Source organism: Lonchura striata, chromosome 2 (assembly GCF_046129695.1).
Source record: "Lonchura striata isolate bLonStr1 chromosome 2, bLonStr1.mat, whole genome shotgun sequence".
In the NCBI taxonomy this organism is placed as follows: Eukaryota; Metazoa; Chordata; class Aves; order Passeriformes; family Estrildidae; genus Lonchura; species Lonchura striata.
The window spans coordinates 103,280,742-103,307,034 of NC_134604.1; the positions used below are offsets into that span (position 1 = coordinate 103,280,742).

Here is a 26,293-nt window from a genome sequence, read left to right on the forward strand (position 1 = left end):
GAGGAAAGAAGCGATAAGGTCACTGTCTCCCATGGGACAGAGAAAGAGAAAGACCACTGATTACCACCTGTGGAACATGCAGATGCAGACTGAAATAAATTAAATTCTAGCAATTATCAGATCATGCTAATATGGAACTGTACCAAATAGAAATCACTTGAACCAGGATATGATTAGCAAACAATTTTATTTGTGTAATGCAAGAAGCTGGTTCTATGATTTTAGAGGAGGTGGCTAATCCTCTCCATTCTTTTCCAACCAGTTGTGGAGAGATGGATTTAGCCTTCATTAACCAAGATATTATAAATATTTATTTTTTTATCTACATCCATGCTATAGGGACAACATTTAATATCCCCATCAGCCAGTAATCCATCTGGATTTCAGCTACCTCAGTACAAATGTCTACCCAGGTGTTAGGATGATACAAAGAGATGCTGGCTGGTGTTTGGTTTCTTGTTGCCAGACAATGAGAAGGAAGTCCTCAATCTCAGTCAGATCAGCCCAGATCCAGGGTATCTCATGTGGCATTTACTGCCCTGCTCAAAATTGCAAACAGTGGTCTGCAGGTGAGATGCAGAACACACGGTCCCTCTGAAGACCCTAAAATAAGGATAACAATCCCTGACAAGTCTTATGACTGTCACAGAATGGACGTGTGCTGGTAACATACTATGCAGCTGGAGAAAAATTTGTCAGACTTCAGCTTAAACCAGCTTGAGATATTTCTGAACACAGACCTCCTGTATTAGGTTGAGATTCACCACAACAGCAATATAAAGGCTGGGTGGTTTTACAAATCAGTTTGAAATTATTTTGCAGTAATGAAATGGGTAGGGAAAAAGTAACAATGTGAAATGAGATTTTTGTTCCAAGAAAATAAAAGTAAGGTAATGATGAAACCACTGTTCAGTTTTGCACACAGGTCTTTTTTTCATTCAAAGACATGAAAATTCTTTAGAGCAGGAAATTAGGAAGAGAAAATGAAAAACACACTAGGCTAGATTTAAAAGTCAATTTTAATTGCAGAAAAATCATCTTTAATTGTAGAAATAGCCTGAACTCTAAGGACAAGTAGTATGATCTATCTTTTGCTCAAATTAGTTAAATGCAATAAAAAGAGGTGAATTAGTCCTTAGACTCTCTAAGAACATTCCTTGGCTGTGCTGCAAAAGAACAAAGAAATTTTTATGTATTTCAAATGACACCAAGTCACAAGATGTCACATGAAGAGAACTTTAATAGTTTGAATGACTCCTGGTTCAACAAGAAAATTGGCCAGGATCATTACAGGTGGGGTGGACAAAATATTAGACAGGAAAAACAAATCATTCCTTTCCAATGATTTACAACAACTATTTGTTAGCAGACTGAATTCATGGGTTTTTTCCTTCATGCTGGAAAGGTTATAAACAACCCCAGTGCAAATACAAACTTGACAAATTTATTCTGAAAGGTAGTGGGCTTAACAAGCTAACTGTGGCAACAGGTCATATCCCTAACCATGTCAGAATTTACTTTCTGCAGCGTCTTCTATGTCAAAAAAGTAGGAGCCCTCAGCTTCTTGAGAGACAAAACTCTTACTTTCACCAGCAGTAGCAATAAGTAGTGGAAGAACTTTCTCTGGCTCCTCCCTGAGCACTTCACTACCTTACTTTTCCTTAACACCATGTTAAGAAAGAGCAGTGACACAGAGAAACATGCTTCTTTTAAGATGGTTAGAGAAACTGGATCTGAGGATGTGTTTCCAGAGATTGACCATTAACCAGACCTTGTCCCACCACTGGTTATGTTAAAAGGAAGTCAGAGAAGGACTAACAATGCTTCCACTATCATCATCCTGGGACATCATCCAAGGAAGGGTCTGTGGGCAGGAACAGAGGCCAGGATGCTCTGACCTCCAACCTCTGTGTCATCCAGGCAGGCTCTGTGCCAGGAGGAGGTCAGGCAAAACCAACTTCTTGCTTCTGAAGGGAGTCTTGCCAGGAATTTCAGCAGCAGCTTTCAAGAAGGATGCCAACGAACACGTCTGAATACCAATGATTTCCAGGGCCAGTGACTCACTCCAAGGATGGGCATCCTGGTGAGAAGAGCTGTGGCACCAGCCCCAGGAAGCCAGCACCTGCCTGGGGCACTGCAGGCTGAAATCACTGTGCTGGGGATACCCACACCAGCTGTTCAGGCTGACTTGTTAAAGCAATTTTCTGCTTCTAACAGTACTCCTGAGTGGTCATGGGAACCCAGTGCCACCATGTGGCACCTTATCCAGGGAGCTACACTGGTGACTTCCCTAGACACATGGGGAACAGATAGAGATCCCACTGCTCTGTCATTGTATATGGTGGATGAAGGGAAGGTTGCCCTGGCCTTCCTCCTCTTCTCCTGCCAGCCCCTTGTATCCAAGTATATCTGAATTTCCAGTGGCAGCTGGGTCCACACCCTCTGTCTGTCTGCTGAGGTGCATCTCTGTCCCCACCAGACCCTATAGATCCTGATGTGGTCCCCAGAGACACAGATCAGTACCATGAGCTCTCCTGGCAGAGAGTAATGAATAATGTTTCCCTGCATGCAACACACCCTGAATTTTAGCCCTCTGCTTGTCTTTAACACACTGCCCAAAAGAAACAGAAACCACTTACATTTTACTTATTCATCCTAAACTCATTCTTGGAAATGGATGAGGAATTGTGGTTGAAATATTTAAAAAACCCTACCCAAGGCAGAGGTAAGCGTGGCAAATTTCTGCTTGAGCAGTTCTGTGTAGTGATAAAGCAAAGAAAACAGAGCTAATGGCAAACACTAAGCAGCCTTAGCCATAGGCAGTTTTACTAACTCCAGCAGGAATGTGTGGTGTTTTTCCCATAAATACTGCATTGAAGTGCTGTATCTCTCACTCTGCTTCTGTTCAGCTAGCAGCAAAACCCTAAGCTAACTTCTCTGTATGCACAACCCTAATTGAAAACAAAGTAAATTAAATGAATTCCAAGCAGTGCCAATAATAGCTACTAGTAATGTTGCAGTACAAATCCCAATATTTTATCAGTTTTTAATAACTGTGTTTCCCTGCTGTTTGCAATGACAAGAAATTTCCTCCAGTATAAACACAGTTCTTCCCATGAAATTATTCAGCAGGCCTCATATGAGCAATATATTAAAAACATACTATACAAAATTACTGAAATGTAATTGTGCTGCAAAGAAACAGATATAAAAGAGGGTCTACTTCAATTTCCATTTGGTGACTTTGCTTTAATCTCATTTTCAGTGAAACACTTTAGCAAGGGTTTCATTCAATAACTTTCCAGTTTCCATTCAATAACTTTCATCGTCACTGACAAATGGAAAGGAAGATATAGTGCTGGGTAGCATGAAAGAATTTTTAGGGAATATATTATACACATTTATCTTCTTTTATGCTTGTACTTTATAAAAATAATTTGTGATATTTTTTTTAGCCTCTTAATTACCTGAAAAAAACCTTAAAACCGTTTATAAAATTGGTCTTAATCTCTGAATGCAATTATCCTAAATGTGCAATTAGACTTTTCAGGTAAAATATCATCATATAGTAAGTTTATCTAGAATAGTTCTATTCAAATAGTTTTTGAAAAGCTAAAGTTCTACATAAAAAAATAAAGGTTGCTTCTTAAACTGGCCTATATTCTCACTCCAGTGTCTGGATTTGTGGCACACTTCTTGTGGCCTTACATTTTATGGGATTTGTCAACCATACAAGAGTTAACAACATTTTCCTCATGCAGCTATTCAGTAACAAAATTCTTAGGCTTCATTTGCAGTGAAAGCAGAGAAAGCAGAGAAGCAGTGCTGCTGCTGAGCCTGCACTGATGTGTTCCCTGCTGGGGCCACTGAGGCACTTGCTCAGGGCTCTCCCTCCACAGAACACCAAAAGGGTTCCCAGCACAGGGCAGGCTTTCAGTACTTAGTCTGGGTAGGGAAGGGGTCCTCTTCAGTGATTCAGGAGTTTCTAAAATATTAGAATCACCATCCTACAGGTTATTCAAATCTATCTTTAACACTATAGGGAAAGAGTTTCTTTGGTTGCTGTTGAACAGAAAGACTGAGAAAAAATGATCAAGAGTGGTGAAAGGTTTTGCAGCAACAAAGAATTTCCAGAGATTTCAGAGAACTTTAAAGAAAGAATAAATTATTTCTGGTTTATTAATATTCCTCAGATACTTGTTAAATGTCAATTCAGCCCTAAACTGTCTTTCTCCTTCATGGTACTCTGCCTTATTCAGAGGCCAAATGATCTTATTATTGAGCCTGGTGAGCCCACATCACACAAGAGAATGGAGACTTATGCAACCCCCATGTGGTAACATGCTGATGGAGAAACAGCTTTTATGCCAAAATCATTCTTACAGAACTTGCCCATCCAATTCTAATTAGAAGTTGGAAAATTTTAATGAAAGAAAACCATGAATATTTTAAAGACAATAGCCTGCTGGTAAAGTATTTAAATTCAGCTTTTCTGCTTCTCTCTTTTTGCCCACATCCAGCCTTTGCCAGTGCTTCTCTTGGGGGACTCAGAGATACAAAAATTGTGGTCTCTCCTCCAAGCACTGGCTCTGATTTCCTCTCAGCCAGCTGTGGTCAAAAGACCTGCTGGGGAGGAAAGCTCCTTCTTCCAGAACAGCATTTCTGAGGTCTTGCCAGAGCAACTGAGCTTATCCCTCACCAATCCAGAGTCACTGGCATGGATCTCTAGTGAGTTGTTGCTGCCAGAATAAACTGAAATGGTAACTTACATCTAGAGCTATACAAAATATTTTCAGGGACAATGCCTCTAATTTTATTGGTCATTTCCATGGTGAACTTTGTGCAGCATGGCTAGAGTTTGCAGGTGTGATACAACCTTGTTTTCATAGGTGATATGAACATGTAAGGCTGAAATCCTAAGTACACAGACATGTTGGACAGCTCAAGGCACAGGCAGCAGCTAAGGAGATTTATTAACTTGGCTCAATATGGTAGACACCTAACTTCCATACAAATTCCAAAAGTTAGGTACTTAGTCTGTTTGGCTGTTTTGATTTACATTCATCAATGTATACCTACACTGGCAAGACTCTAAATACCTTTAAAACCTATTCCATTAAAGCATAAATCTCCTTACAACCACTTGAACTTTCCTTGTGCTAGGACTGAAGGATATGTAGGCATCTGTCTGCCCCCTCACCCTTTGAAAGCCATGTGGGACTATACATATCTCATTCTGTAGCCTTGGGAGCCTGGGCTCTTGCACACAAATCAGATCAGAAATTGGAGCCTCTTTATTAAACTATATCTGGATTTTTTTCAGTTAAAGAAAGCAGACTACAAAAATTACTCTGCTATTCTGACATACTAGCAGAAAATTAGTTTGAATGTAGAGAAATATATAGTTAGAAATAAAAGCCAAGAAAGAAGATTGCATTAAACACCAAAGTGATCATGAGCAGTAGCAGTGAGCTTTTTTTAGGCTCTTTTAACCACACTTTCCCATTCTAGTTTCCATTTGTTAATTTAAAACAAGTGTGTATTTTCCCCACTTGAGGGGTTTTTAGCTGTAATGGTCACCATGGTTATCACAAAGACAATTTAAATGTTAGGAATGCACAAAATCGACTTTCAATGGTTCATTCTGGAAAATATGTTAAACTCCTGAAGCCTGTGGATAAAAAAGCTGCTTAAAGAAACCTCTCTGGTCATTTATTTCATAGGTTTGATTATCTGGATGGTTAAGACTGGGCACATTCCTGAGAGATAGAAACCAGCATCTGGCCTTTAAATTGACTGTTTTTCACCAAACACTGCCTTGTGGGTTGCAAACAAGAGAAGCTATAAGGCTGGAATGGGCCTAGGACTCTCTCCTCCTCAGTACTTGTACCAAGCAGTTCCTTACAGTGAGAAGGATTTATTTCTCCTGCCCCCTTCAGCTATGCCTAATTTCCATTCAGTGTATTTTAAAGTTTAAAAAGAGTGTTGTACATATATCTGAGTCAAATGCCTGGTTCATTTGACTCAGGATCCTAAAATATAGGCAGCCAGGATTTTTTTTCTCCACTAGCCTCCAAAAAGTGTCCAGCTGTCCCTTTCTTTAAACATGACAACCTGAGTATTTCCTTTAGGAGAACTCCTTCACAAGACACCAGTAATTAAAGATGCAAGATTTACTTACAACTCTTTTAAGATTTATCCTTAGCTGGTGGTCCTAACCCTTGTGCAGACCTTGCTGGCAGTGCTTTCTTCTCCTCCCCTGCCTGCCTCCAGCTCTGCCCCATTGCCATCCACACCCATGTTCTCAGGCAGCACAGGCAGCAGCAGCACTTCCAGAGGGGGAAACAAGCCAGCTCAAATCACCCCCAGAATGGCTATTCCCTCTTAGACTCCTTGCATCTCTCCAAATTAATCCCTGATTGCTGTCATTGCCTTTATTTTTTTGTTAACAAAACCCATTAAACTGGGAACACTGAAATCCCCACTGAGCCTTTTCCTTTTCCAGAACTGCCATATACAGCCTGGCACAGCTGTAATGAGAGTCTCAGAAACAAAAAAATCAAGCCAAAGTAGTAAATTTCCACTGGAAATGATCACCAACATCTATGAAGTTTAACATTATCCTCTGTCTAATATAAAACCCCTTGGCAGAAATGATGCAAACTTGTCTTCACTGAATGTATTAGTGGAGATGGGGGATAACTTGCTAATAAATAGACTGTAAATACTCCATAGGCTTCCTGCATCTGACATGAACAAAGACAATGGAAAATTAAAGGAAAAGGAAAAGGCAAGGAAAATGAAGAAAAAGAGGAAAGAATAAAGTGTTTTTCTGTTTCATTCAGGTTTCTGGGTTTTGGGTTTTTTTACTCTCTCAAGACAAAGTAGGAACTGTACAATTACAAAATCATTTTCCATGCATCTTGCCAGAGGTGGCATCAGATGAAGTCCAACTTTTAGACCCAGGTGAGGCTTTGTGCAGGCAAGACCTTCAAGTTATGTGGATTCAATTGTTGCTCTCTTGGCTTTCATGAGATCATGGCCAAGCCACTTAATTCTGCATTTCAGCCTTGCTTTTGCTCTGGTAGTGATAGCTAAACCCAATTGGTTTTGGCAACTATGCTTATTCACAGCAGAATCTGAAGATAGCTCAAAAATTATTGTTTGCTTTTGGAGGCAATAGAGATAAGGCAGCATTTTCCCCCAGGAAAAAGTTCAACATACAGACTCAGAGCAGATGACATTAACCAATCTGCTAGTAAAGCTTTTACCCAATTTATGGGAACAGCAATCCCTGGAGGCTCCCATGGGTGCTGTTGCCCAGGAGTGAACACCCCTGCAGACAGTGTGTGGGTCTCAGCCTGAGGAGCTGTGATCCCAGCACTGGCCTGAGCACACACAGGAGCTCCAGGGAAGTGAGGCTGACAAAGGGATTCATGTAAGCATCTCCATTGCAGACATAAAGATGAAATTTTCCAAGTGAATGTAATTTTAGTGTCTTCAGAATTTGTCATGTTGATTTGATATTATTGCCAAAAAAAAAAAGGAAGATAGAAACATATAATTTTGAAAGAGAAGATAATATTTTGCTTTTTCTGCTAATCTTCTATTTAGAATTTATTTCCTCTCTCCTTCTCTGACACCTGGGTGGGGGGAGGGGGGGTGCAGGAAGAAGGAAAAGGAAAAGAAAAAGGGGAAGGGGAAGGGGAAGGGGAAGGGGAAGGGGAAGGGGAGGGGAGGGGAGGGGAGGGGAGGGGAGGGGAGGGGAGGGGAGGGGAGGGGAGGGGAGGGGAGGGGAGGGGAGGGGAGGGGAGGGGAGGGGAGGGGAGAAAGAAAAAAAGAAAGAAAGAAAAAGAAAGAAAGAAAATGAAAGAAAGAAAATGAAAGAAAGAAAGAAAGAAAGAAAGAAAGAAAGAAAGAAAGAAAGAAAGAAAGAAAGAAAGAAAGAGAAATAAAAGAAAGAAAAGAAAGAAAGAAAGAAAGATGGAATTACCCAAGTATTGAGTTTATTGAGTTTATCTCAAAAGAAAGAACAAGAGACATTAAAACTGAGAAAATCCAGGTGTATGGAACAAGCATATATTGCCTTAATTGAAACCCAGAAACATTCTAATTGCTAGAAAATGCTAATAAGCAAAACTGCTGGTTCCTTAAGCGAACATTTTGCTAAATCACAGGCATTTAATTTCCTCTTGTGCATTTAAATAGCATACATTTACTGAAAATAAAGTATCAAAATAAACATAAAAATTCTGTTTATCAAAAGAAGAATTGTTTTGACAATTAGTGTTTCTTCAAAGTGATATTATAAAATATTATGCATCAGCTATGCTCAGAAAAAGCACATCATTTGGCACTAATTTGTCTCTAGTTAGAGACAAGAGGGCACGTTTCAGTGAAGTGTCTTGAGTAACCTCAGCAAGGGAACTTAAAGGAGCTCCTCATTTGACTAAGGGGTTGGAAGGATCTGGCACTTTGGAAATCCCAGTGATGTGATATCCTTATATTTCTAATGAGAGCAACTTCATCAGTGAATTTTTAAAAGAACTTTAAGTGATTGTCTGATGATTAACCAGAATTGATTTTAATTTCAGACCATCAGCCCACACATTTTTAGGGCCATTTGACTTAGAGACAGAAAACTTCTCTGCAATTCAGAGAAGTGGACTTGTGGAACAGAATTAAAAGATTTTGCTTCGAATTACTCTGGAAGGTTTATATTAGTTTTCTAGGTTTGATAGGACCTCCACTTCATTCCTCTGACTGGACAATTGGAATATTCTTGGTCTTTCCACTAAAACACCAGACTGGCCTTTGAGGTAAACTAAATTCCCAGTTGGCCTGCAGATTTCCTCAGGACAAGTCATTCATGCTAAAGGACAACTTAATTCCTTCTCTATTTTTCCTACTGAAAAGCTGTGGAAGAAGCCCTCCCCCATGCAGCCAGCAAGCCCTGGGAGCTGCTCAGACACTGCAGTGAGACACCCCCATTCCATTAGGGCCAAGCATTCAGTGCTCACCTAATGGGACTTTTCAAGAGCTCACTGCAGCTGTGAGCTGGCATTCACTGTTTGCTGAGCAGTCTTCCCTCTCCTCAGCACAAATCATGATTGTGCTGGCCCTGATTTATTAAGAAAATTGGGTTATTAATGTATGGAGAAATGTGTGCCCCAGGAATATTGGCACTGACAGCTTAAAGGGACAAGATTCTAAGGAATCAAGTCTGTGTTTGGGCTGTGACTGAAAGCCCACAGAAATGAATGGACCAAATAACTTCAAAAAGAGAACATTTTTCATCTTATTGGTCACATTCAGTGCTTCAATGATTTTTTTAAATTCATTGAAGATACAGAAACTGTTACACATTACTCCCCAATAAATGGAAGTTTAGCTCTTAATCTTTTTACAAACCTAATACAAGTAACAACTTTATTGAAGCTACATCAACAGCTGAAAAAACTCTACTGAGAATAAGTTCTTTGCTTTAGCAGGGAATGGGTGCTAAGTATAGCCTTATAAACTGTAAAAATTTTACTGCACACAAGACTGGTAAAAGTCTAGCAAAAGCAAAGGAAAAAATGTGAAACAGCACAGATATCTCAACTGTGCAAGGCTTATAGCATAGTATATATAGCTTGTAACTTATATTTCAGCAATATAAAAATATATTTAATCAAATCTACTGAGAACAGTTTTAAGAAGGAATTCTGGGTTTCTTCTGACTCTACTCTTCAGCTGAGTATTTGGCTCCTATAGGTCACTTCCACACTCAAGAAGCAATTGCTTTTTTACAACCTCTAACCAAATTCTTTTCCATCCATTATAATTATAAAATAAGTTCAACTTCTTTCCTTTAGATTTACATAAGTTTTTTGTGCATCTCCTGAATAGGAATTGATTGCACTCATGATGGCAGGCTGCTTCAAGGACACTGAAGCATGCATGTGACATATAAAAGGATCATCCCCATTTCCTGGGAAGGCTGGCATAATTTCTCAGTCATCCTCATTTTCACTTTACCATTTCACCATGCTTTCTCAGAAATGTGGGTATCTCAAACATCTTGATGAAAACCAAATCTTATAGATCTAGATTTATCTTAATTTTCTGTAAACAGTCATTCCCACCTGCTCTGTTTGCTGTTCTGCTGGACAATGCCATCTCTGCAGGTGAGCTGAAGTGCTTCAGCTCTTTCAGAAAAAGTTCAGTCATACACAGGATCTGAAATCTGAATTCTATTTCATCAGAATTAAATACTCGCTGAAATCTCTCCATTCCTTCATGACAAAAAACAAAATAAAACAAAGCAACAACAACAAAACACAAACCAGACAAACCAACAAGAAGAAACCACAGTGCCTGAGCATCTACTTACACAGCTCTGTCATCAGCTACTTTAAGGCAGTGTCATTCACCTAAGACAGCTCCAGATCTATCAGGCAAATTTGGCTGCCCAAACATTTCTCTCCATGATTCTGAATATTTCATCCACATTATAAGCAAAACTCTTGCTTTTAATATTGACCTTTGTAATTTGACTTCTGCTCACTGCAAATTCAAAAACTGCTCCTTAGTTCAGGTAGGGAATTGCTTTTTCAAAGCAATACCCTGAGGCACACCAAAGTAACAACAAAATTCAGCTGGCTGCTCCTCTCTGCACTCCTTGCCTGCCAACAGGAGCCAACAAAGCACTGCTGCCAAGAGGCCACTTGGGATGAGCCACCTCTAGCAGCAAAGCCCAAATTTATGGTAGTGCTGGTGCCTATGGACTGCAAAGCTTTGCTGTATGTCCTCGAGCACGCAGAGTTCTGTCCCTCCCTGGCAGTGTCCCAGGACAGGCTGGATGCAGCTCTGAGCAGCCTGGTCTTGCAGAAAGTGTCCCTGCAGGTGGCAGGGGGGGTTGGATCTTTAAGGTGTCCAAATCACACGATGGTTCTGTGATTATCTGAAGGCTGTTGGTCCATCTGACATTCTCAGAGCCTTGTGCTGCTCTTCTTTCCATGGGTCACCCAACTCAGCAAGGAGCCCACACTTCCAAAACATCAAGGTAGAAGGTTCTTGTACTTGGGAAAGCAGGAATAATATTGCTTACCCAGCCTGACAGAGAGTGCCATGAACCTGCCTGCAGAAACCTTTTATTATACCTGGCCCACGAAGATACAGCAGGTGAGAATTTCTGTAAGAGATGAATGTCACAAAAAGAATATGTTCTTGGGCCAAAGAGTGATGAAAATTAAATCACAGAAGTTTTATTAATTCTCATTCTATCTACAAAAAAAGCCCAAATCTAAACAGACAACAAAACCCATGGAAAAAATTTCTTATGCAAATAATTTAATAAATGTAAAAAATTATATTTGTGCTTAGCAGACACCCAAACACTGAGAAGTAGGTACATTTTACATACTCACACTGCTGATGAAAGACTGAAAGAATCTGAGGATAAAATGAACACATATAAAGTGGGGAATGAGATTTATGTGTGAAAGCCAAATCTAGAGACTTGTTCTTTCAAGCAAGTTGCATTTGTGGAAAAAAAAATACCTCTCAATACTTAGTTCACACAGAATTCAGTAGGTTTCTACACATATATATGAGGATCTGCTTACATAAACTCCTGTGAAGAACATGAACACAGAAGAATAAGAATACCAGATTTCTATTCTTAGTAATGAATCACTAAAAATGAAGGAAATCAGTGCAATGCAATTTCTTTTTCAAATACAATTCAGTGGTGTCAACAAACACCATTCCAAACTCACCATGATTTTTTTCTGCCCAAGGCTGTGTGGGGAGAGAAAACATCCATTTCCATTCCATGTGCTATTTTTAAAAGCAACACTGTAACTGAATGATTCAGAAATATTGGGTCTTGGAGCAGTTATTTTCTTCCAGTGCTCCAGAATAATACCTCAAAATCCCAACAGAATGTCTCAATAAAACTGTCCCATTATGTATGGCATCAGTAAAAATCTATGGTCTAACAGTCTCTGTGCTCTCCAACAGGAGCTTTTCCGATTTATTTGCCCTGGAAGTTGTCTCTGCTTCCAGTAGCCTCCCCTTCTCTGGCACATGGTTGTGGGGTGGTGTTAAAGCAGCAAACATCAGGAAACTGCTTCTACTGCTTCCCCATCCTCTGCTTAGCCTCCCAACACCATGCAAGCAGTAATTTAATCTCCTTGCTGTTCCTCTGGCTCCTGTCTCCCCTGTTGGGATGTGTCACAAGGATGTGCAGGTGTAGATCCTTGGCTTCTCCAGTGAACTGCCCCTTGGGAACATCCAGCCCCCATCACCAGGCTCTCACAAAGATCCTCACGCTACACCTCTTGGCAAAGCCCAGCTAGTCCTAAAAAAGAGCTCAATAGACAACTTCTTTTGACAGCTTTTGAAGGTATCTACCTTTTTTACTGGCTCTTTTCCCTTCTGTCTTTATTAACTTCACCTTCTAATGAGGTCCCATGAAGATACATCTCCTCATTTAACTTAAAAGGTTCATTGACCCTCTGGCATACTGCTATACCCCAGTAACCTGTGAGTACAGTAATTAGGACATTATAAAACACTGAGTTGATCTGCACACTTCACATTCAGAGGAAGAGACGTGTGCTGTGTTGCAAAGAGAGCTGGCTGAAGCAAGGGAAGTCCAAAGTGAAAGAAAAATTAATAATTTAGGAAAGAAAGTTGGGATTATTCACGGGAAGAAGAGATTGATTGGAGCAACAAACTTCAAGGAGAGTTGCTAAGGGCAGCACTCAATTTGCTTCAAGAAAGCTCCAGGAGCAATAAAGAATAAAAAGAGAGCAAAAGGCAGAAGAGGGAAGGGCAGCAATCACTCATTGACTTTTGTAACACATTCCTACTGCAGCAGACTCACAGTAACAGCACATAAGAAACTGGCCAAGAGTCAGCTCTTGTCACATGCTGCCCCTGGTGTGACCTGTGAGATGCAGATGGTCCCAAATTGTCTTCACTGCATTCATACAGTCATGGAGCTGCACAAGGATATTCATGCAAATTCAAGAGGCACAATTTAATCATCATCAAGGAAATCGCAACACCTTTCCTAAAGTGGTTTTTTTTTTTTTTTTTTGTGAAGGCAAGAGCTTCATTCTATTCTTATTTACTATTACATTATTTTTCAGCCAATAAAAGTAGAATGTGTCAAAATGCCTGACAGCACCAAACACCAAGAGACAGATGAAATTGCAGATACAAGCTGGTACTATACATCACTGTGGGTATGAAGCAGGATTTCAAGCACTTGTTTCAGACATCCCCAAAAGTAATGGTTTATGAGCCACATCCTGGGCTCTTTAATCATCACAGATATACTGCCTTCAACAGGAGTGCACTGCTAAATATACGTATATTGATGCCCAACATGCTACTCTAAAATAAGTGTATTTGGCTTAGATCTATGTCAAAATAAAAAATGCATTAAGTATATGTACATGGAACTGTACTTGTACCAATGAAGAATGTATCTCATTAAATTGCTAGATTTAATGACAAGATTGTTAACATCGCAGAGATATCTGCAAAATCCTTTGGATCATCCTGGATTATCTCTTCAGCTATTCGTCTTACATAATTTTTAATTTCCTTGGCTGTTAATCCTGTTACGGAGGAGGTTTTGAACAAACACTTTAATTTTTGCAAATTGATTTCCATGATATCCCTTTTTCATTGTGCCCCTTCACCGTTCAAGCTCTGCAATAATATTATGTAATGGAGCCCACACATCACCCTTCTCTCTTTTATAAAACAGTCACATCACACCATGTACTTTTACAGGCACCTCAGAAAAATGATTTGCTGGTTCCAAAACCCACACACAATTATTTTTATTTTTTTTTCTTTTCTTATTTTTTTTTTCGCAGAGATCCTGATTTGCTTCTTCAACATCAGTTATTTATCCCTGTAGCAGCCTGAAAAAACAGGCAACGTTAGTCACTCCGGTAAATCCCGAATAAGCGATGTTAACGATTACAGTTTACAAAACTGTTACTGCAGGAGACACCTCAAAGTTCATCAATGAAATAAAGTGCACCTTAAAGTCTGGTGCTATTCCTATTAATCAAAGCTTTCTGACTTTATAGAAGCAGGCACACTTTGAGAGGATGTGTGTCTGGGGAGCTCAGCCTGCTGTGATCCCATAAACATTTGTCTTCCCTGCAGAGTCCCCAGGGGGCTCAGTCAGGTGTGATGTAACCTGGAGTGAAGGCGCTGGGCTGCAGCTCAGTGACTGAGGGACAACCTTCTGCCTCGCCACGTGTGTGCCTGTCAAACTGGTCCCTTCAAGCCCTGCACTTCATCTTTGGCCAGCAGAAAGAGGAAAGGCCGTGGTGATGCACAGACAAACTGCAATTCCTGTTCAAAAAAACTTTTCTCCCTGTTTTTGATTTTTTTTTTAATTCTCCATTATATGAGAAGATTTAACACCACTGCATCCACAGTGCACCTAATGGTTTGAAAGGAGTTTCTGGAAGGAACAGCTATCTCAGTTTTACTTGGTATCTGCCCATATTCTTTTTCTCAAGTATCATCATTATTAACCATGCTTTGTTTTCATATTAGAAGAAACTTTTCCCCTAGACAGTCAGCATGAGATCCAGGTAAGTGTGGGATGGTAATTTTGGCATTTGGTTGTTTAAAACAGATTTTATGCCAATGATAGACAAACCTCAAAGGACACATTCCAGCCAAAGGCAATGTTTGTGTGGATTTCAGGCCTCCATCTCTCTCCAACAGGCTGCTACCCAGCCTTTCCACAATCAGCATAAGAACTCACTCATGTTCCTATTTCATTTCCATATTTTCCTTGTTGTGAATCAAAGAGGTTCACAGGAAGCTTTAGAAAAATCTTCCACAAGTGATTATGCAATGAAAGACATTTTCTCTGCTCAGACAGACCTCATCTCCAAACACTGTGAAAAATTTTGCAAATAATTGGAACTATATGAGCCAACTCTCATCTAAGCTGTCAGAAAAGACTGGGAAGCACTTGCAGAGGACTAAGGGCATTTGGAAGCATGTCAGAAGGATTAAATAAGGAAAAAGAATTGTGTGGGCCTTTGAAGGAGATGGCACAGAGAAGAAAAGAATGGAGAGGAGAAGACAGCATAAATAATGTTTCAAAGCTGGAAGTGTCATAATCAGGTCAAAAGGGAAAAAAAAGATGGCTTTAGCAATCTGTGTGCTTATAACTTGAATGGAGATCAGAGAGTGTGTGCTAGCACAGACAAGGAAGGATCTGGAGAAGGAGATGTAAAATTGTTTCAGTCCAAGTTTTCTCACTGTAGAGCTCAAAACCTCCATGTCTTAGCCTTACTTGAGAGCATCACTATCAAAATAGAAGCAGCATTCATAACTGTTTCTGCTCCTCCTTTTACCCAATCCCACATTTCACAGTTTAATAAAGCATCATGGTGGATGAAAAGCCTTACTTTGACCATATTTAAGCTGTTGGTCTATTTACACAGCAGGTGCAACAAAAAAAGCTGCCCTTTGAGTTTCCATTCTCCATTAGCCTTGCCAGTAAAGGAAATCTACACCAGTTCAGGAAAAATTCGCATTTTATGTGGCTGTGGATAGAGAAGAAGGAAACGAGCAGGTAGCAACAGCCCTGTCTCTCTCTTAGTTCATTCCAGCTGCATTGTTTATACTTAGGCTTTGCTTTTTGGCATTTTTCCCCTTAATCTTATATCTCTATTAACTCACACATATTATGTTAAGACAATAAGGTTAAGTGTACAAAGTCAGCTATTCAAATCCAATATTCAGGCTGTCTTCAAAAATCAGTATCAGGGCACACAGAAATTGAAGCAGCATCCTACAGAGGCTGCCTTGATATAAAACCACCCTGGCTAAAAAGTAGCCATGTGTCTCTATCCTGTATGAACTAAGAAATGTGGTTGAATAGTGCCTTTGCAAGTGTTCTCTGGCATCAGAGAAACAAATGTATGCCCTTGTCCTCTGGTCCTCTGGGTGCAGGATGTTCAACATCCTCAGGTCTCAGCCACTCCTCAGGTCTTTTATTTTCTCTTCTTCATGCCCAGGCACCTTACCCTTCTCTGCCCTGCTCCAATTCTCTTACTTTTATTCTTGGAAATGACTCTCCCACTTCTGCTGAAACAGAGAAAAAAAATCTTGAAAGGAAAAGGCTTCTTTTAGAGTCAGCCCAGGAGATCCAGTCCAGTCCCATGTTGTTGAGAAAAAATTGATATTGTTTAAGTTACATCATCAGGGAAAAAAAAATTAAACTGAAGCACACTAATTGAAATTCACGCAGCAAAAATTATCTCTTTCAGAGCCACTCTGGTTAAAAGTAAACCCCACTCATGGACTCTGACCACAGATGAATGTGATGATAAGTGATCCTTTTTTTTTTTTTTTTAAAAAAAAAAAAAAAAAAAAAAAAAAAAAAAAAAAAAAAAAAGAGAGAGAGAAACATGAACTCTGTTCAGTCCCACTTCTGGGAACCAATATAGTCATACCAATAAATCATTGTCACTGCTTGATAAACAGCCTCAGATTTATGGCAGGCACAGGACCCTAAAATAAACATATTACAAACAGTTCTGAGACCAGTAGAAGAAGCAAAGCCTGATTTATTAAAGATGAGTTATAGCTGAATTTGCTAACAAACTAAGCTCTGACCAATCCTTTTCCCTTGGCTGAAGCAGCCAAAACACTTATTTCAGAGGTGGTCTGCCTAGAGCAATTAAGGATGTGCTCCTGTTAGTCTGTCCCTTACTGGTCCCCCCTCTTTTTTTTCCTAGTCAACTTTTCAACTTCAAACTTTCAAACTTCAAACTTCAAACTTCAATATATATATATATATATATATATATATATGTATTCTCTTTATACAGACATTAGTAGAAACAATAAATTTTAGATCTGTGCAGGAAACTGATATTTTCATAATTTTCCAAGTACTGATACAATTTTTCCTTTATTAAACATGTCTATAATATCCATTGATTCTGTAGATCATACAGATCTGTAGATCGTTTTTAGATCATAGAAATTTGAAATTCAAATTATAATATGAGTGACCTGTAATAACCTAATGAGAAATAACTGTTTATAGAGGAATGGGTCAAAGCCAGTCTTTGATGCCTCTGACTGCTGATCCATTTTTATGCAGCAAAGGCACACACACTGCACTGTGGGGCACCTATGTCAGAACCTTCTGGGTCAAGTCACTAAAGATCTTTCTACTTGGCCTTCACTTTCTTTCTTAAATGTCTGAGTGTAAATATCCAATAAAAGAATATCATGGTATATTTTATTTAATTTCTCCATATTATAGGAGGAATGATGTGCATTGCCATAAGCAGTTTACACCACAGGGAACAAATGATTCCAAAAGTCAATGACAGTGAAGACAAATCCCTCCTAATGTGAAATATTAGAGACAAAAATTAGTGGGAAAATAAGTAAGGGGGAAATTAGGAACTGATAAGACAGAGGAAATAACCCCAAATCTCTGAATAACCTACAGCAATTTACACACCCTTCAGAAATGCAAAGGTTTTGTATTAATGTGATTATGTAGAATATATATTGCTCTTCCACCAGCCCACGTGAATACAGATTTCAGCCTTAGGAAGAGTATGTTCTTTCAGGGCACTCTGAAATACCTGTTCTGTTTATCCTATGCTACCAAATCTTACTCTTCTTACATCCCACTTATCATTGCATCTTGCCACAATCTTTCAGCTGAATGTTGCATAATATTACCCAAAAGTGTTACATACAATATTCCAAATTTTTCAACATTTTATTCTTGAGACACTTTCCTAAATATAAAAAAAAAATTGCAAAATCATATTACACTGACTGATTTATATCACTTTAATCCAGATAGTCTCACAAAATACAAAGTGAATCCTTGTGTTCCTAAAACTAGAATGGGATTTAATTAGACAGAAGGTAGCTCTCAGTGCTGGGGCTACTAGAGTTAGCATCCCTACAGCCATTCCCATGGCCAGAAAATGTCAGCTGGTAGCTTTTGGTGATTTTTGTAGATCAGACACCAACAGGTAATTTTGAACCTTTTGATTGCCTTTTTTAAATTACTCACTGACCCTTATCTGTGTGTGCTTTTTCTTCTTGATTTTAAGAAGATCTGGATGTAAGCTGCACATCCGAAGGTATCTGTGGTCCTAAACTCTCGTGACTGCAGGTTAAATATTGGAATTGTTTGGGTTTTTTAATGAAAAGTATCAGAAAGATGCTCCCTCCTGAATCAAAATGGCATTGGGCACTTTTATTCTGACCTCTGGGGACTAATGCCATCCACTTAAACTTCAATATTTGCTGTTGTTTTTGAGTGTAGCTCCTGACCCAAGTGTGCTTGACCTGCAAGCCTTAATGATGCACAGCACAAAGTGGTGTGACCTTGTAGAGTCCCAGTGTTACAACAATGACACAAAAAGACAGCTATGAAACTAAACAGAGTGTTCAGAGTTAAAATTTCTCATTTAAGATCAATGAAAATATTTTATTTGAAGAAGTTATGGCCTATTTCTGTTAATAATGAGGCTGCTGCCAGACAACCTAAGAGATACGTCCCCCCAGGCAATGGTACAGAACTAAAACCAAGTAAAAGAGACTACAATATATTAATTAATCATTGGACTTCCAGCTTCTCATTAACAGTCTCAGAAGTTTCAGTAATTCCTAAGCATTCCATAATAAAATAGAACTCACTTCAGGGATTCAAGCAACAACAGATGAATTCAGCAAAATTCTGAACCTAGTGTGGGGATTGAGTTCTAATCCAAAATCGAAGGAGGATTAAGGAGGAAAATACCATGAGCACAGAAAGGCCAAGACAAAACTAACCAGCCAACCAAAAAACAATGAGGCAAGGCAAGGCAAGGCAAATTTTCTATTATATGAAATTTAAATATATTAAATATTCTATTTTTTTTCTTGCAAAAACTAGAGGAGTTGGATTGCCTGATGCTATTAAGAGATTTTTCAAAGGAATACAAATATTACCATCTACAAATTAAAGGTTTGGAGGTTTTTGTTGGAGTATTTTTTTTGGTGGTGTTTTTTTTTTTTGTTGGTAGTTGATTGGTTTGGGGTTTTTTACATTTTGACTTAATACATATAAAGTAAAAGGTTTAGTTAGTGGAGAACCAAAAACTTTAAATTTGCTGAGACATTCTGAATACTCCATGTCTCTAGTCAGATGCCAGGAAGCCTAGGTTCAATTATTTTTCATCTTGTGATGGACAAAGATTTCTGTTGAGTTGTGTCAAGCCTGAAGTGTGAACCTATTAGACTTGCTACCACTTTTTAGACACAAGAAGATCTACAAGTGGAGCAGTGGACAAGCAGAGGAGGATCTGGCTAAGAAGAAATCTTTCAATATGTGCTTTCTATGGCACAGTGTTGCTTAGTTATGAGGAAGTGATGCAGGTCAAGGAGTCCTTTTTTGGAGCCACAAAAATACAGTTTTCTAAGAAATTTTACAGAGCATTCAACTCCTGTACATTTTCCTTGAGTGTCCTGTGTTCCTTGAAAGGAAAAACAAACAAACAAACAAACAAAACCCCAGAAAAGCGCTTTTTTTATCCCAAGAGTTTCACTTTTCATCTTCAGCATGGTGTTACAAGCTCATGAGAATAAAAAAAGACAGCAACAGCTGTAAGTCAGTCCAGCTTATTCAAATGAACAATGTTACTGTTGCAGTCACTATCTAGATAAACGGTGCCCCACTTCAAATATTAGCATTATAAGTCTCCAAGGAAAAAAAAAGTAATTCTAAAATTTTTAATATTAAAAAAGGAAAAAAGTCTACTCAGTACAAGTAAGAATGCCATATTCTGGTAACTTTGAACTGGGCTTGCCATAGTTTAGAGGGGTGTAGAAAAATGTATTTCAGGACAGGCTGAATTTCTCTTTAACAAAAGTTGCAGCCTTTTTTTTTTTAATAAGTCAGGATAACTCTAGAAGGGCTCTGCATCAGTTACTCTACTGATAAAATATTGTCTATGTAAGGCAGTGAAGAGCTAAGGAAATCACAAAGCACTCAAAGAATCACAAAGAAAAAACCCAGTGACTGTATTAGAGTGGTCCTCTCACCCACACAATTTAAGTTTGCACATTACTTTTCTGTACCTCACTCTCAGTGTCAGGGACTCATTCAATACAAGGAAGTACGAAGACAAACAATGGCTTTATTCACCTCTACAGCAGTCAGCTCCACAACTGCAGTGAGCAGATATTCTGCACAATGCAATGACAGCAAGGAAGGATGAGTTTTAAGTTTAATTCTGCTGTGCCACAAAGAAGTTGAAAAACTTTCTACAGAAAGTGAGGAATTTCTCAGTATGGATGAAACGGGCTTATGTCAGCTTATATTTGATATCTATTCTTATTTTTGCCCGTATTCCAAAAGATATTTTTAATGATTTTGCTTTGAGTCAGAAAAGAAAATCAAGCTAGGAGAAGTATAGTAATATTTAAAAGATTATCTGGACTACCTACCTGAAATGGAGCATTATTGCATATATACTCTTCAAAGAGATGGTGTCTTAAGTAATAATCGCTGCCTGAATCTGTGGAGCAAAAGGAAGAAATTAAGCTTGATTAATGTATGTTTTTGACTGAGTAATTCAACAGAACAAGACATGAAAAGGGAAAATATCTTAGTATTGTGTTAACAAGTTCACAAAAATGCAGGGAGGGTAACATCTGTGAGCCAGATAAAGTAGGAGGCAGAGAAATAACAAATGAGACAGATGCTGTCAGAGATGGAAAGACTCACCTGGAGGATAAATTATTCCATCTAACCATCTCTAGTTCAGGGACCTACAACTTTCCCATGGGTTCTGACTTTTTTTAGCTGGTTTAGAATATTCCATTTTTCCAGGGCTGCAGCACTGTGAACATACTATAACTCATTTATATTGAGGATAATTTGATTTGGTTTTTTTGTTACATTTGTTTTGTGTCAAATGAAAACCCCAGTGATATTAGCTGCATTAATGCACACAATCACTAGCAATATTTACAAGTTGAATGTCATTTTGTCAAGTTGGTAAAGATCAGTAAGACTACAATAAAAAGAAAGCATGATTTTCAGACACATTTGTTAACTCTGGTGGCTTTTCCACCTTCTTCAATACAGATGATGAACTACAAGCAAATAGGGCTCATTGGTTTCTTCCTGGTAATCCCATTGCATAAATTTATTTATATCACCTTTGGGATGAAGACAATCAAATGCACAAGCAAATATTCCCATAAACTTGGTATTCCTGTGATGAGAAATGTTTCAAAATAACTTCCACATTGGAACACAAAGAAGAATATGCAGTAATGTTTGGGCCATTGTATTCAGAATTCTAATTTGTAGGTATTTTGTATTAAAAGGACATAATCCACATTTTTTTAGTTTTCCTTTTATCAGTGAATCTCTGTGAAAATCCAGAAGATTGCTCCCACAGTGACTTTGAACCACAAGTCTGCTGACCTTTAAAAATCAACACCACTTTGTGGTTCCGCTCTTATCTTTCCTCTCACTGACAACCATGACCAAATTGTTGGCAGACTGTCAATATCTCAGACCACAGACTTCCAGTGAGTCACCAGCTGTTCAGGTACCTCGTTATTCATAATCCAGTTTCCTCCTCAAGCCTCAAGGGACCACTGGTGTGGGAAGTGCAAGATGTTAGCTGTGATTCTGGGTCTGGTGCCTCAATAGAAAAGCTGTCTTGCCTTGACTCCTAAGACAAGAGCAGCTGTATATCCAAGGGGTATTGAGTTTCTTAGGGGGGTTTGGCATAAAAAATGCCTGTGCTGCTTTGGGGGCCCATACTCTTTGCAGAGTATATTATTAAATTAGTTATATTATTAAATTTGCCCCAAAGAGCAAAAGAAAAGAGAGGAACAGAAAACATTTTGTGTTGCAGTCCCCAGGAAGAGGCCACATCCTTTCCCCAAGTGTGGCAACACTGCTGCAGTCCCATCAGGCTGAGCAAAAGGAACAGGAAAGGCAAAGATAAATCAAAATATGTAGCTGCTGACCATGACAACCTAATACAGATTCACCTCTCTCTTCTTAACCTCTCTTGCTTGTATTATGTCCAGCTCCTGCTCCAGTCATGGTATGTTGTTAAAATGAACTTCGCAGCTTCTTTGGCCTCCTATGGAGATCTAGTAATCTGTTTGGATTTTTTACTTTTTTCTCAATTATCAAATAAAGACCAGCAGTAAGTACTTTTGTACAGCTGACTAAAAAGTCTCCCCATGTTTTTGTTTTTGAATGTAATAAATATAAATGAATGTATAAATATGAATATGTATAAAATAATGTAAACAGTTACCAACATTGAGAAGAATTAGAGAGCATTCACTAGGGAAAAAGTAAGCAAAATTCTTGTTAAAAATCCACCCTGGTAATTTTTGTATTATATATTTGTGTCCTTATCATATTTGAACTGAATTTATTTTTGGTGATATTTTACAGAGGAATGCTTATAATCACACATAATTATCTGAGTAAGAAAAACACTGACTTCCTAAAGAAATACAATAGATTTTTAGATACTTGTTTCATAGCATAGTATAAGGTGTCAGAAAGACCCCACACTTCAAAGTTTCTGACTCAAGTCCAACCACTGTAGTTCAGGTCCATGTACAATCATCTGCTGAGGTCAAAAAAAGCAGCCCACTGCCCGTGTGACACTGAAGCAGTAAACCCTGCTTCTCATCAGAGCTGCTCCCAGGTCTGCTTGGGCTCCTGGTGCCTTCAGGCCCTCAGTCAGAGCTTTGTGGCTCCTCTGGCTGCAGTCCTCATGCACCCTTCAGATTGGGAGAGACAAATACAAGGATGGGGGCAACTCTTCAAAGCAGGATGATCAAGAGTGCCTTTCTAATGGCTTCAGGTGGACTTTGGAGCAGGCCTTGGTGCTAGTACCTATTATCTGAGCACAATAAAGCTTCATGGACCTGGAACCTAGCCATATAAAAAATGCGAGCCATCCAAGGAACTGGCTACTATATTGACTCCACAGATTAGAAGGTCTATTCCTTTTTGTTTTTCAGAGGTAGGCATCAAAGCTCTGTGGCATATTAAGCATTGTTCATTAAGTATGATATGACAGAAAAATACCACCTGGTTCTACTTAAACTTCTAAAAAATTTGGATCACGGGAAAGCCCTAAAATGCTGAAGCACATCCCTGTCTCAGGGGCACTCAACAGTAAGATGGAAGACCCTAAAAATAGGGTCCACCTGTTTAAATCAGAGATGGCTGAAGACAGAGACAAGCAAAAGACTTAGCAGTTAAACAGCTAAGTAAGAAAAACTCATCCAGGGGCTTTAGAGAAACATGTTCCTGATTTACAGTCAGCTCCTGGCTTCCTTGAGGAAGGTGCTGATAAACCGTGACTGGACTTTTGACCACCCCAAGTTGTGTGATTCATGTGGTTACCTTCACCATGCCAATTCCTCTTTAACACCCCACACTGCTGTTTCTGATTCCTGTGATCTCTAGGGGATGTCTAAACTCAGATTTGGGGGTGTTTCTCCTGTGGTGTAGACCTCCCTCACCCTTTGTGAAGTTCCAACACATCACAGCTCCTGGCAAAGCCTCTGCACAGCTGTTTCACCAATGGCAGATGATGAGTGTAGGATCCCAGCCCCAGAGCAATGAGGGAGAAGGAAGGGATAGAAAAGCTTCAACTTGTGTTAGTTGTCTTGCATGACATAACTGCAGTTATCTTCTTTCAAGATTACTAGGCACAATTTTCTTTTCTTTAAGTGTCTCATCTGAGGCTCTTTTCCTTGTTCCTCTAGAAAAAGAGTATTTATGTTTCTATTAATCTTCTGTTAAGACATTTTTCATCTTTTGTTTTATGATCTCAAATTGGCTTTCCTTTGATAAAACATCTATGTTAAGGCATTTCTCTGTGATATTTGGATATAACAGATTTGAAACAAATTAGTCCTTGATTAGTCCCTGACTGTTTCTCCTCTCTCTCTGCCTATTCTTAAATTTATCCCAAAATTCCAATGAAAAAAACATTTCAACTTAAAGTTTGAATTCTTGAGATTAAAACGTGCAGTGAGACTCACTACTTTTATCTGAAATGGGGTAGACAGCAGGTAGCATTTAGTGCATTCCTTTTTTCTTGAAATTGCTATCTCTATTTTTTCATGCCGTTGTTCTGTCCTTTTGCCGTATCTGTATTGAAGAAAACATTCTAAAAAGAAGAAAAAGGAGGATAAAATGGATTCTTTGCCTCTCTGATGTCATTCCTTTCCTGAATTAGTTTCTGTGAAATGATCAAAGCTATATACCAAGTTAGGAAGAAAAGGTTTAAAATGTGTTTGTCCTCTGGTTTTCTGCTGCTCTGCCTGAGCCTCTTTTCCCCTTTGCCATTTACAGCATTGGTAGCTTCATTAGCAAGGGATTACAACAACCAAACCTGCCCTGATTCTCCAGGGAGTGCCCCCTATATCTGCAATTACTTATTTAGCTACTGCTGTACATTCAAACCAGCCCCTTTTCCAGCTAGTTTGACTCGGCCAAACAAACAAGCAGCCCTAACCTGACAGCATATCCTGATTGAAGGGATCCCTCCTGGGTAAACACATCCTCACCTGGCACAGAGCCTCCCCAGCCATGTCTTTGCTCACCCCCCAGAGTTGCAGGAACATGAATAAAGGCCAGGATCAGCAAGAAAACTGCAGCTCCTAATACCTTGGCCATTTAAAAGTGCTTCTAAGTCATCTCTTGGACTTAAGGGTCATTCACCTTAGCCAACAGTGGTCTCCATGCCAGTCAAATATAAGCAGAAGAAACAGATAGTCCAGGTTTGAAGGTGTATGCACCTCATCCTTCACACCCTCCTCTTCCTTCTCACCTCCCAGGGACTGAAAGTTTTGTCACTGCTGACAGGGTCAGATTATCACATCACACTTACCCCAAGGAATTAGTAAAATATCTGGCTTTTCTGCATAGAAACCTGGATTCAGATGCACTCCCAAAACACTGAAGGGAAACATGCAAAGATAAGTCAGCTAAACAGAGAAACCATGAAAACAATCATTCTCAGCCAGTGAAGGAAGCTGACAAACAATTCATCGGTGACCTCTCGAAGTTCAGATAATCAGTGGTTAAGTATGCTCTGCCACCACAACATATAACTCTCCAGGAGATTTTCATGAGATCAAGATGATGCTGAAAACGGGAGGACCTCCCAACAGCTTGTTTACCAAGAAGGTACCAGTTCATTGGGAATCTGAATAAGAAATAAAAAACTATCTTATTGTATAAAGAATACAAGTACTGCAAAAGGTGCTATCATGTTTTCTGCAGGTACCTTCTACACAGATTCAGTGAATCACAGAAAGTCTGGTCTTTCCAAAAAAATTAAAAAACCAAACCAATACTTCCCCTGTGTACAGCAAAGAAAATATCATATTCTATTTAAATCAGTTACTTGGTGGATTTTTTTTTTTTTTTTTTTTTTTTTTTTGCTGAGACAACAAAAATCAAACAACAACCAGAACAAGAAAAAACTGGAAAGAAAGCTACTATCTACAATCTTGGCACATTTAAATGTTTCCTTGATTTTGTAAACAAGGTTGCACTCACAGGTAAAATAGCAATGTCCACCCTGTGTGCCTTTGAAAACAGTCATCAAGGAAGATAAAACCAATATTATTTCCAGTCTAAAAATAAGGTCTGAGAGCACTGTACTCCATGCTTTGTTTCTTTTGCACTGCTCTGGCACAAATGGGCTCTCAAACCAGCTGATAACACTGATCACCTTGCAAGGAGAGATAAAAAGAGTCTCTTTTTGAGAAGACTGAGAACTCTTGTCTGTCTTACTGCTGGGAAAACACTTGCAGCTCTGGACACTGATTTCTGAACCCAGGCGTGTGAAGGTGGCCCTGCTGCAATCACTATATGCTTCACCATGGGCAGAAAGCACAAATGAGTCCAGCATCCTCATTTCTGAAGAAAAAATGTAGCAATTGCTGTATCTAACATTTTTTTTTCCTATTAACACATGTAAATAGATGCAATAAACCAGTTCTGCTTAACAAGATAGTCTTGACTAAAATATCACTAAAATAAAGGAGCCTCTAGAAAGCTCTGCTTTACCAATACTGATGCTCTGATTTGCAGAAGACAGGTGAAATTGTGAGCTTGATCCTCTCTATTTCAATGCAGAGTGGCCAACAGACATGTACAAACATTATGCTACCATCAAAAATTTCCCAATAGCAGGGCAGCTGGCAGACAAATCTCTCA

At 39.1% G+C, this 26,293-nt stretch overlaps 1 protein-coding gene across 1 annotated transcript in view; it reads right to left on the reverse strand.

Moving 5' to 3' along the window:
* The window catches only part of LOC110483230 (uncharacterized), a 305,944-nt gene that overhangs the window by 91,014 nt on the left and 188,637 nt on the right, over positions 1-26,293 (reverse strand). Inside the window, exon 5 of the mRNA XM_077790894.1 lies at positions 20,512-20,582. Coding sequence (XP_077647020.1) covers positions 20,559-20,582 — 24 coding nt within the window. The 3' untranslated portion in view covers positions 20,512-20,558. The remainder of the gene's footprint in view (positions 1-20,511; positions 20,583-26,293) is intronic.